The sequence below is a fragment of the Alosa sapidissima genome, chromosome 14 (assembly GCF_018492685.1).
Source record: "Alosa sapidissima isolate fAloSap1 chromosome 14, fAloSap1.pri, whole genome shotgun sequence".
NCBI classification, from domain to species: domain Eukaryota; kingdom Metazoa; phylum Chordata; class Actinopteri; order Clupeiformes; family Clupeidae; genus Alosa; species Alosa sapidissima.
Genome location: NC_055970.1, coordinates 12,530,553 through 12,543,052, shown reverse-complemented (window position 1 = coordinate 12,543,052; position 12,500 = coordinate 12,530,553). Strand labels below are relative to the sequence as shown.

The window sequence follows — 12,500 nt, the reverse complement described above, 5'->3', positions numbered from 1 at the left end:
GGTCCTGCTATTATCAAACCGGACCAGCAGGGGTCACTGTATTGCCATGACACAAATGTGCACGACGGAGTGAGTGTGTGTGCACACACTAGAATCACAATCACTGATGCACACTGACCTACGTGTATACATACACCCACACCACCACAATCACACATACTGATGTACAGAGAGACAGAGAGACAGAGAGACAGACAGACAGACAGACATACACACACAGTGCCTTACCAATGCAGTTCTGGTTGAGGTCAAAGGTCTTGCAGCTGCCTTTGTTGGTCTGACTGACATCAGGTCCGGACGTGTCCACTGTGTCGGTGCCCGTGCCGTACAGGACCAGCAGGAACTGGGTCAGAGTGCCTGAGAGGACCGCAGAGCCACAACACACCCCGTTAGAACACACACACACAAAAGACCCCATCAGAGCACACACACACACAAAACACCCCATTAGAGCACACACACATTCAAGTATCTGGACTTTTACTCTGATAATACACTAACAATAAGAAACTGCAGAACTAAAATGGCAAAACAATTCATCATATCTACATGAAGAACCAAACACCATAAAGATGCAGGCACACGCGCACGTGCTCTCTCTCTCTCTCTCTCTCTCTCTCTCTCACACACACACACACACACACACAGTATCAAAGCACAGCTTAAAACACCAGCACTAGAACATGTGGTTTTCGGAGCATCTCTCGCTGATGTCCAGCAGCTTTCAGAGGGCCAGTGTTAGCGTTGGCACACGTCTGCTATCTCTCTCCCAGACGCTACGCCTTCCGCTAAACTAAGCTGGGCTCTGCAGATCAGGGCCATCCTGGAGTGGAGTGGACTATGGCGCTAGCAGATCCTGGAGGATCATGTGATACACAATACCACTGTGCCTGCAGAGACTCTGTTCCCTAGCAAACACAATGACCTTGTGTGTGGAGGTGTGTAGCGTGTGTGTGTGTGTGTGTGAAGGTGTGTGTAGCGTGTGTAGGTTTGTTTGTGTGTGTGTGTGTGTGTGTGTGTGTGTGAGAGGGGGAGGAGAGTGCTGACTTGGGTGGGCTGTCTGAGACTTCATTCATATTTACAGCCTGCAGGGTAAAGTGAATGAACCGATTTCGAGTGAGTGCCCCGAGGTCCTCTGGACACACACACACACACACGCACACACACACATACGTACATAAGCACGCACACACACACACAGACAGACAGACATAAGGACACAAACACACTCAGACTCTCTCTCTTACACACACACAAACAAACACAGAGAGACACGCACTCACACAAACTCGCTCTCTCACACACACAGAAAGAGAATCAATTAAACTGACTTAGTGTGGGGCGTGGACATGAAGAATGAAAAAGCTAGCGGACTGTGAACGCTCATAAAAACACAATCAACAAAGGGGCCGTTCACAGAGAGGCCAGGGCTGCTTATTTGTCCTCTAGCCCTCCATCTCTCTCTCTCTCTCTCTCTCTCTCTCTCTCTCTCTCTCTCCCTCTCTCTCTCTCCCTCCATCTCTCTCTCTCTCTGTTTCCCTCACTATCTCCATCTTTCTTTCATTGAGTCTTCTTCGCTTTCTGGTCGCTCTTCCCATTTCTCCCTACACGTCTGCCCTCACATGTTGTCCTGCACGTCTGCCCTCACATGTTCTCCTGCACGTCTGCCCTCACATGTTGTCCTGCACGTCTGCCCTCACATGTTCTCCTGCACGTCTGCCCTCACATGTTCTCCTGCACGTCTGCCCTCACATGTTCTCTTGCACGTCTGCCCTCACATGTTCTCCTGCACGTCTGCCCTCACATGTTGTCCTGCACGTCTGCCCTCACATGTTCTCTTGCACGTCTGCCCTCACATGTTCTCCTGCACGTCTGCCCTCACATGTTCTCCTCTCTGGGCTTGTCCTGTATGCATCTCCCTGCTCCTCCCTTTCTCTCTCTCTCTCTCTCTCTCTCTCTCAGCTCTCCTTCTTAGTAAGAGAGAACATCTTTCATTCTCCTGGGACATCCCTCTCACCCTCTCCCTCTCTTTCCTGGTAAGAGAGAACATCTTTTGTTCTCCTAGGACATCCCTCTCTCCCTCTCCCTCCTGGTAAGAGAGAACATCTTTTGTTCTCCTAGGACATATCTCTCTCTCTTTCTGACTTACTTTCTCTCTCTCTCTTTCTCTCCCTCTCTCTAAGCTCTCCCTCTTAGTAAGGGAGAACATCTTTCATTCTCCTGGGGCATCTTTCTCTCTCTCTCTCTCTCTCTTAGAGGGGTCGGAGCTGAGGGGTTCTGTGCTTACCATAGTCGCTGGCCCCAGCCACATTCCGGATCTCCAGTGTCCATTCCCCTCGGGGGTCCTCGTCCCAGGAGTGTGTGGTCATGAAAGCCCAGTCGTTGAAGCCCTCAGACGAGTAGTCATGGGGTCTGGGGGACAGAAGAGGGTCAGCAGTGAGCAGGGCCATATGGGGTTCACGTGTGGGTGTGTGTGTGTGTGTGGATATGTATGAGCCAGCCATGTCTAGGGACCAAGTTTGTATCTGTCTGTGAGTGCCTGGGTATCTATATGTCTGCGTGTGTCTATCTGTGGGCCAACTGAGTGGACCAAAGTGAGCGCGTGCGTGCGTGCGTGTGTGTGTGTGTATGTTTGAATCCGGGGGCCAGTGTGTGAAGCAGGCTGCCATAAAACTGATCTGGAGCAGGCTCCCATAAAACTGATCATGTGGATGGCCTCTAGTCTATGTGAGTGTGTGTGTGTGTGTGTGTGTGTGTGTGTGTGTATGTGAGAGTGTGTGTGTGTGTGTGTGTGTGAGAGTGTGTGTGTGTGTGTGCGTGTATGTGTGTGTGTGTGTGTGTGTGTGAGAGTGTGTGTGTGTGTGTGTGAGAGTGTGTGTGTGTGTGTGTGTGAGTGAGAGAGAGGGAGAGAGTTACCTGGGGGCCAGCAGTGTGGAGCGGGTGCCCATGGGGCTGATCAGGTAGATGGCCAGGTTGCCCCTGCGGTTGTAGGACAGCGTGAGCTGGGCCTGGACGTGTTCCAGTGAGCTGACGAAGTTGGCCTGCCCCAAACACGCCTCCACGTTCTTAGTGACCACGAGATGGCTGCCGATGTTCCTGCACGCACACGCACACACACGCGCACACGCACACGCACACGCACACGCACACGCACACGCACACGCACACGCACACGCACACGCACACACACACACACACACACACACACACACACACACACACACACACACAACATGCCTGGTTAAAATGGCAACTATAGCCAAAGGCTGCATGGCATCGTGTCCCTGACAGAATTGGCAGCAGTGACATTCAGGTCTCCCCATCCACAGAGAGCTGCATACTGGACACAGCTGGACACAACAGGACACAGCTGAGACATTTAAGGAATGTAATGTGTAGAGGTGGCTCTAGGCTGAAACGCTTCATTAAACACTGCAACAACGTCCTAAACACTGCAATAGCATCCTAAACACTGCAATAGCATCCTAAACACTGCAATAGCATACTACTGTAAACACTGCAATAGCATCCTAAACACTGCAATAGCATACTACTGTAAACACTGCAATAGCATCCTAAACACTGCAATAGCATACTACTGTAAACACTGCAATAGCATCCTAAACACTGCAATAGCATACTACTGTAAACACTGCAACAACGTCCTAAACACTGCAATAGCATCCTAAACACTGCAATAGCATCCTAAACACCGCAATAGCATCCTAAACACTGCAATAGCATACTACTGTAAACACTGCAATAGCATCCTAAACACTGCAATAGCATACTACTGTAAACACTGCAATAGCATCCTAAACACTGCAATAGCATACTACTGTAAACACTGCAACAACGTCCTAAACACTGCAATAGCATACTACTGTAAACACTGCAACAACATCCTAAACACTGCAATAGCATCCTAAACACTGCAATAGCATCCTAAACACTGCAATAGCATACTACTGTAAACACTGCAATAGCATCCTAAACACTGCAATAGCATACTACTGTAAACACTGCAACAACATCCTAAACACTGCAATAGCATCCTAAACACTGCAATAGCATCCTAAACACTGCACCGTGGTTTCTTTCCGCAGTCACTTTAAGCTCTTGGACAGCACCGGATTAATTAACTATATTAATAAAATACAGTAAAGGGCTTAAATACTACGGACGGAATTTAAAAGACTCTAAAAGGGACAGATATAGAGTGGACATAGCGGGTACACCCATATGTCTGGTTTCATTTATGGTGTTACGCAGGACTCCCCCTCCCCCCGAGACAGCGTGGCTGGCCATCGTCCCCTTTTTAATGCATTACTGTAATATCATGAGGCAGCCACTTATTAAACCTGTGTTTATAAAGGCGCAGCCTTGGCTCAGATCTCGGATGCGAGTCCCGTAGGAGGTGCCAGACCACACCGCGAGGCCCGAGGCCAAGGGCTGAATGTTTATTCCAAAACAACTTGTATTTAATAGATAACGTCCTGGGACCCGTCCTCCCCAGCCAAACCACCCTGGACACTCCTGCCCATCCAGCCCTATTGGCTCTTACGCAATCCAAACCACTACGGTTCAGTTTACGTGAAAAACTGTGTGTGTGTGTGTGTGTGTGTGTGTGTGTGTGTGTGTGTGTGTGTGTGTGTGTGGGGGGGGGGGGGTGGACAGTGAGAGGTGAGAAAGGGAGAGCACGTCATCATCTCGGAGTCCTGCTGAGGAGCGGCTGCTGCTGCTGCTTCTGACAGAGTTTCTATTAGCACTGAGGAGAGATGCAGTCCCAGTGCAGCAGTGGAGAGGAGGGGTGCTGTGCACTTCATTTTAGAGGTGCAAAATGGCTAGTGGGTCTCTGGACGGGGAGGGCTACCAAGACCAAGAGCGTTTTCACTTTTTCGTTAATGTACCTAAGAGTGTATCTACCTGTCTGTGTGTGTGTGTGAGAGAGAGAGACAGAGAAAAAGAGAAAGAGAGAGAGAGAGAGAGAGAGAGAAATAAATCTTCAGACCTTGCTGAGTATCTGCAGCCTGCATCCACAGGGAATGAGAGGGGATTCAGAGCGAATGAGATTACTTGGCTAAGGAGTGTACCTGTGTGTGTGTCTGTGTGTGTGGTGTGTGTGTGTCATGCTATTTGCCTACGTGCTTCTTTGTCTTTTGACATGCAGGAGTTCGCTCACAAGCATTCACATGTTTGTTCATATCTGTGCATATATATGGCTGTGCATATATTCATTCCTAGTTTGTGTGGCTGTGTGTAGTAATGTGTTTGTATAAGTAACTGTACATGTAGAAGTCTGAGAGCTTTAGAGGAAAAAGACCAACTCCTACACCCCTACCCTAGATTAGAACAGGCAAGAGCCGGCGGCAAGGAGAGAGAGAGAGAGAGAGAGAGATGGAGAGGGAGAGAGAGAGAGAGATGGAGAGAGGGAGAGAGAGGTGGAAAGAGTGAAAGGGAAAGAGAGGTCAAATTAGAACAAAAAAAATGAACATGCTCAAGAGAAAGAAAAAAAAAGAGAGAGAGAGAGAGAGAGAGAGAGAGAGAGAGAGAGAGAAAATGTTATACAGATAGTGTGAGGGACAAAAAAAGAGAGAGAGAGATGGGGGAAAAGGACAAAACAAGTGAATGAGGGTAGTTGAAAGGAAGAGAACGTGAGACAGTAAAAAGAGAGAGGGAGAGAGAGAAAGAAAAGCAGGCAGAGGGTTTTAAGAGAGAGAGAGAGAGAGTGAGAGAGAGAGAGCGAGAGAGTGAGAGAGAGAGAGAGAGTGAGAGAGAGAGAGAGAGAGAGAGAGCGAGAGAGAGAGAGAGAGAGGAGAGAGAGAGAGTGAGAGAGAGAGAGAGAGAGAGAGAGAGAGAGAGAGTGAGAGAGAGAGAGAGAGCGAGAGAGGAGCGAGAGAGTGAGAGTGAGAGAGAGAGAGAGAGAGAGCGAGAGAGAGAGAGAGAGAGAGAGTTTATTCAGTTCAATTCAGCCAACACAAAGGAAACAATGCGGCACAACACAATAGAAAACTGATGACTGTGAGCCCGACCCCATTTGGGCTCCAATTGAAACACTCGAGCGCTTTATTGGGCTCATTTGGGGTTGCCAGATAAAGCTCACAGCTCGTCCAACTCTACAAACTGCCAGGCTGTCTCAATCAAACCCAGGGCTCTCTTTGATGAGCGGTGAGCTGCGCGGCTGGTGGCCAGAGAGCTGTGATAAGCAGGTGATGGGTTTGTAGGGGGTACTGTTAAAAGAACAATAGGTAAACATAAACCATCCCGCCAGTGAAGTGAACAGCCAATCTGAGAGCATTGTGCGGGGGGAGGGAGGGGGGTGTGGGCGTCCGACCCTAACGGAGGTCTCCATCACCAGTGGTGAGATTTCGCCCACCCCGCAGTGCAAGCGCAGACTTGAAGTGCTTTTTGCAGATGTTACATTTCAAAGGAGCGGCAGGGAGCCGGTAGAGGTCTCTGATTGGCACCACACACCTGCCGCGTTCGCCCAACACACTCTAAAAACGCGCTAAACACACACACACTCACACACACTAAACACGCGCGCGCAGTCAGGCTCCCCTCTGCGGAGATTTGAGCTATGAATGTGAATGAAATCACAATCTTACCCTCTCACTCTCTCACGCACACGCAAACACACACAGCGTGTTTTCGCCCGGTTCACGCTCAATAACACAGAATAATAGCAATCTCCTGCCCTCTTGTCTGCCAACATTTAGTGGAGCGCCGCCATGTTGTGGCCCAGTCACTATGGCAACCGGTTTAATTGGCGTAGCAGTCTAAAGCCTGGTGATGGGGCAGTGACAGCTAAACTAGAGGAGCACACTAAAGAACAGACACAGAGAAAACCAGGGAGGAGTGGAGAGAGGGATAGGTAGAGAGAGAGAGAGATGGATGCAACATGGTTGAGAGAGAAAAGAGAGAAGAGACTGATAATAAAGGGTGAGAGTAAGAAAGAAAGATAGAAAGAGAGAAAGATGGGAGTGATGGAAGATGGTGGACACACATGAGGTGAGAGAGAGGATAGCGTGAGAGAGAGGGAAAAGAAAGAAGATTGGACAGGGAAGAAGAGAAAGAAGTGAGAGAGGCAGGGGATACGAGGAGAAGAGAGGAAAGAAGCCATTGTCAAAAGGACATCTATAGAGGGCTCAGATACAGAGATGTACCAAACCACCCAACACACACACACACACACACACACACTTACATACACACACACTTTCACACACACACACAATTGGCTGTGGTCCATGGGAGTGTGGAGGACATAGATTCGCAGCCTCATCTGTCATGGATGATTTCCTTTAAAGAAGCCCCGAGCTACCACCCACTTACTTCCTTCCTACTCCCTCACTTTTCTTTCCCTCTCTCTCTCTCTCTCTCTCTCAAACACACACACCACACACATACACAAATTACACCCACACATGGAAATCACACACATGGAAATCACATACATGCAAATACATACATGCAAACACACACACACGCACACACGTCATCATATCAAACTCAACTGTGCATCTAACTGGACTGCAGGGAGATCGTACTGCTCCATCAAACAACAGACACAGCGACACAGCGACACACACACACACACACACACACACACACACACACAGACACACACACACACACATCCTAGGCATCCTTCACAATCTTTCATCACTCCCACATACATCCTGCTCTCTTTATCTCTCTGTTAGTGGGCTAATTGCAGAGGACACTGATTTAAAGGACAGTGGGCGAGCGTTCTGGCAGCGTGGTGGTAAGGTGAGGGACATGTCCTCTCCTTTAATCAGACAGCCATGTGCGCTGTAACTCCATTAAATCACCTCATCAAGTGCTGTCTCGCGTAAGGTCACTCTCTCGCCCATAAGAAGCAACAACAATATTGGAAAACATTAATTCATTCATAGCTATTGCTAGAGAATGGTAATAACAAGCCTCTGCGGAACACAAGGGGAGGCCTTTAGAGAAGCGAACACAGTTAATGGAGTTTGGGGAAAAACGACCCAATGGCTTTGTGCAGCACAGGGTTCCTACACATTTTCCATTTCAAAATTCCATACTTTTTCCATACTCAAATTTCCAAAATTCTCGGTAGATTTTTCTGACCATATTCTCTACATTGCGGCCACATCTGGTTTGGGATAACTCGGTGAAAACAAAGGTATGGACAACTGAAGTGAAATAAAAAAATGACACTTAATATTCGTCCATTTAGCTGGTTCATTTTTAGTTGTATCTGAGTTGTATCATAGTTGTATCTTGACGATGGGGACTGACAGTTAAGCTACACAACAGTAGGAATGGTTCATTATGACCCGAGTGAAGTCATAATGAATTATTGCAAATGTGATTATTGTAAATGCAATAGTCTGAAAACACAAATATTTCTCCATACCCTTGTTTCCATACTTATCCAGACCTGGAAATTACTAAAATCAAATTCCATACTTTTCCAGGTTTTCCATACTGCGTAGGAACCCTGGCAGTACCATGTGTTGTTTACACGACCATTGTGTATTGTGCAATGGAAACAATGGGTTAGCACAGTAGACACATGGCCTCTGGCACAGTAGATTCCTCTCTAAGGGAGCGGAGTCCAAGATAACAGCACCTGGTCTCAGGTGTGCTGCTTGAAATCCAAACAGGAAGTGATGGGGAGGGAGAGAAGGTACTCACTTGGGCTCCGCCACCATGGAGATGACACACTTCCTCTGGGGACCCACGTTGGTCCAGTTCTGCGCCATGGTAACCATCGCCCCGGCATCCAGGAGACCGTAACCATAAGAGTGGCTCACTGTAAACAAAACAACAAGAAACAACATTCATGACGACCGTGTGTGCTATAGCTCAAAACCACATTGAGCATCAACATCCTGGCACATCACAACCACAGGTTTCAGAGTCAATTAACATCCTGTCTTACTTCAACACTTCATAAATACCCAGACATCATTCCCATACTCATTGAAACTTCTACAATGACACATATCTAAAAATGTGAACAAGTGAGAATCCCAGCATGCGGGTGAGACATTAGGTGCATGAGACACCAAATGGTTTAATTGTGTTGCCATCACTGCTCACCAGCCTCAACTAGAGCTGCAGACAGCATCCGCCTGATCAACAGACTCTTAATGTCGACATGCCGCCACTATACAGCAGCATCATTAGGAAACACTCAGCAGTGTGCACACGCACACACACAGACACACACACAGACACACACTCCTGATCCACACCACTGAAAGCCCTGTGTTTTCTGAAGGGCTTAATGTATGCTGTCTGTATCGACCGCCTTTAAGCTCAGTGGACACAAGGGAGGGAGATTGGCTTTGAGCGGGGAGTTACATAGAGTTGCTGATGTAGAGTCAGATATTGTGTGCGTATGTGTGTGCGTGTGTGTGTGTGTGTGTGTGTGTGTGTGGGGGGGGGGGGATTAGTTGACCCGACCTGACTTCAGGTGACAAAATGATCGGCGGTCAGTCAGAAAGAACGACTGGTGGTTGTGGAGAGAAACAGGCGTATCAGTACCTTTGCGGCCGATGCCATTGGTCTTCCAGTCGTCTGTGCTGAGGTGGGCGGGCCGAGAGGTTCGCACCACCAGGTGCTGCATGTCCCTCCAGGTCAGGTTTTGACTGTGGAGCGGAGCGGAGAGAGAGAACAGGATTAACACACTCATTTAGGATGTAGGCTTCATCACCACATTACCACAGCAGCATTAGGATTAGTCCATTTCTTTGTTACACATAATATATTACTTTATCATTTCTGAGAGAAATCCATTCATACAGAACAAAGGATACTTTCCAACAGCGTGAAATAATACAGAAGAAAAACAATGAGACAAAATAGGATTAGACACCCTTATCTATGAAGACGACAGAGGATGACAGGAGGGGAAGGACAATCACAGGCTGATGAAAACACATTAAGCGCTGATGTAAAATAGTGTGAGGAACAGAATAGCAATGAGAGATAAACAGAAGTAGAATCAAAAACAGTGACAATAGGAAGAATATTACATTGGAACTGAGACGAGTGCATGAGACAGAATTAAAAAAGGTACATGGAAAGCCTAAAGAATTATGAATTAATAACCAGGACGTAATGAAAATAAATATCAAAAGCACAATAACTAAATCAAAAAGCTAAAATATGTAAGCAGCAGGCAACACAGCTGTTTGCCGCGGGTACATCATCCCATGATATTACGCTTCTTCAACAGTCTTTTATTGCTGTTGCTTGAGTTATACTTTTACAATTTACTAGCTGAGGGACATATTATTGATGTGAATATGAATGTTGTTTCATCCCGGATATTGCCTGTATCCCAGACACATTTTTCCTAGCCAGTGTGTGTGTGTGTGTGTGTGTGTGTGTACATTTGGATTGGATATTTGAATGGATTTCCAGTGCTGATCCCTGCATTCTTAAACACAGCCTGCCATAATAAGCTGAGGTTAGAACTGCCCGGCGAGTGCAAGACTGAGGATCAGAGTGTAAAGCCAACATGCGGAGTGATGTGTGTGGGAGGCAGGACACAAAGAGCTGTAGTCCAGGCTCTGACTGGGTTTCACGTCCACAGTGAAAAAATACGTCACAGAAAATGACTTCCTAATCGGACACGTGCTGTTGGCCTGGTAAGAGTCAGCACGGAGGCGGACGGCCTTGGCTTCCATTCCCCAAAACCCCCCTAAAGACTGGAGTCAGTGTTCAGCCTTGAGCCCCAAATGGCGGTGCGGTCGCTGCCGGATAAGCAAGACCAGCTGAACAATCACCTCCGGGGTCGGGCCAGACAAAGCTTCTTAGTTCGCTGACGACCACAGCTCCTTCCCTTGCTCGCTCGTTCGCTCACGTTCACACACACACACACACACACACACACGCGCTCACGCACTCAACTGAGACGTATCGCCCCACCATCTACGCCGGCAGGACAATGTGCTCTTTCAGATAAAAGGCGCCCCCGTCTGCAAACGACTTCAAAAAAGACGGGAGGTCAGCCGGAGCTGGGGGGTGGGTGGCTCAGAAGCTGAGAAAAGATCTCCGTTTAATGGACAGGGACGACCCCCAGGGGCATCAGAGAGGTCAATCAGATGAAACGAGCCCCGCGTCCACTTTTCCCCCCAAATTGGGTTTAAACTGGTGTGTTATCGTGATAGGAGTATAGATCACATAGTAAGTGCTTAACTGGCATCCATACAGCAGCATTCTGCTAAAGACGGAGGAGTGGGAGGAGAGGGTCCACTACAGCAAACCCAAGTGCTCTGACCTATACCCGTGCAAGAGCAAAACTTGCTTTGCTGTTTGTTTTAATTCAGATGAAATGGATCCTTCCTTCTGCCCAAAGCAGACTCAGGCCAAGTGTGTGCGCGGGTGCGTGTGTGTGTGTGTGTGTGTGTGTGTGTGTGTGTGTGTGTGTGTGTGCTTGAGTACAGCAATCACCTGAGCTAGGTACTATTGGTTCAGGATAAGTTTTCAGGCCATACAGTAAGTCTGTAAGATAATTCCTCCGGCAGACATTCTGTGATGGTTATTTACCGGATAAGGGATGAGGTCTATGGCGAGATTACAGGCAGACTCCATTTCCTTTCCTGATTCTAATTACATCAATAAGACCCCATACATCATCCATAGATCCCTATACAATGACTGATACCAGAGGTCACAACACTGACGGTTGGAGATAGATATGCCATATGGAAGCACACACGGATTGGTTGTGAGAGAAATAGGCTGCCATATGTCCATGGGATGCTTAATGGCTGTGGGCTGGCCAAACCAGCCAGCTGATGGTGCCAAAACGTTATGAGAAGTAGTCCTCCTTCAGTCTGCCGGCTCATCTTAAGATGGTCCTTGCTGGCTGGACATTGATAAGGCCTTCATTATGTGTTCCCAAACGCCATCGATAAGGCCTTCCTTATGTGTCCCCAAACACTTTCTCTCAGTAGAACAGTGCCCCCACGCCCCTCCAAAAAAACAAGACTGAAAACAGTCATAAATCATTATCATAAAAAAAGAAAGGAACCTTAACAGAAGGGAATACAGATGCAGTGATCTTTACAGGCACCTGGATGTGCTGTCCGTCAAAGCTAAATTTTTTATTTTTTTAGCTTTTTATACCACACTAAATGAGCAATACAAGGCCAAAAAAAACAGAGTGTGTGTGTGTGTGTGTGTGCGCATGTGTTTGTGTGTGTACGTGTGTGTGTGTATGAGTCAGAAAGTAACTTCTTTCAAACAGTGTACCAAGACCAGTTGGCCCCTCGGCATACAAAACTAGGCTTTGAGATTCTTTTAAAGATTTTTGCTGATCCATATTTTATTATCCCCTTCAAAAGATCAATATGATATTGTGAGTCTTTCTTCAGCTGCGGCTCATTTTCTCTTAACGAGGCACATATACATTTTCTCATCACAAAGAGAACATTTATTTTTTTACTTCGCCACATACTGTACACTGACCTCATTAAATAAAGAGTGACCAA

At 47.5% G+C, this 12,500-nt stretch overlaps 1 protein-coding gene across 1 annotated transcript in view; it reads right to left on the bottom strand.

Moving 5' to 3' along the window:
- The window catches only part of furina (furin (paired basic amino acid cleaving enzyme) a), a 117,832-nt gene that overhangs the window by 4,404 nt on the left and 100,928 nt on the right, over positions 1 to 12,500 (bottom strand). The window contains exons 11-15 of the mRNA XM_042062564.1: positions 9,544 to 9,647; positions 8,689 to 8,806; positions 2,917 to 3,096; positions 2,288 to 2,412; positions 229 to 357 (exon numbers count right to left, since the gene is read on the bottom strand). Of these exons, the coding sequence (XP_041918498.1) occupies positions 229 to 357; positions 2,288 to 2,412; positions 2,917 to 3,096; positions 8,689 to 8,806; positions 9,544 to 9,647 (656 nt within the window). The remainder of the gene's footprint in view (positions 1 to 228; positions 358 to 2,287; positions 2,413 to 2,916; positions 3,097 to 8,688; positions 8,807 to 9,543; positions 9,648 to 12,500) is intronic.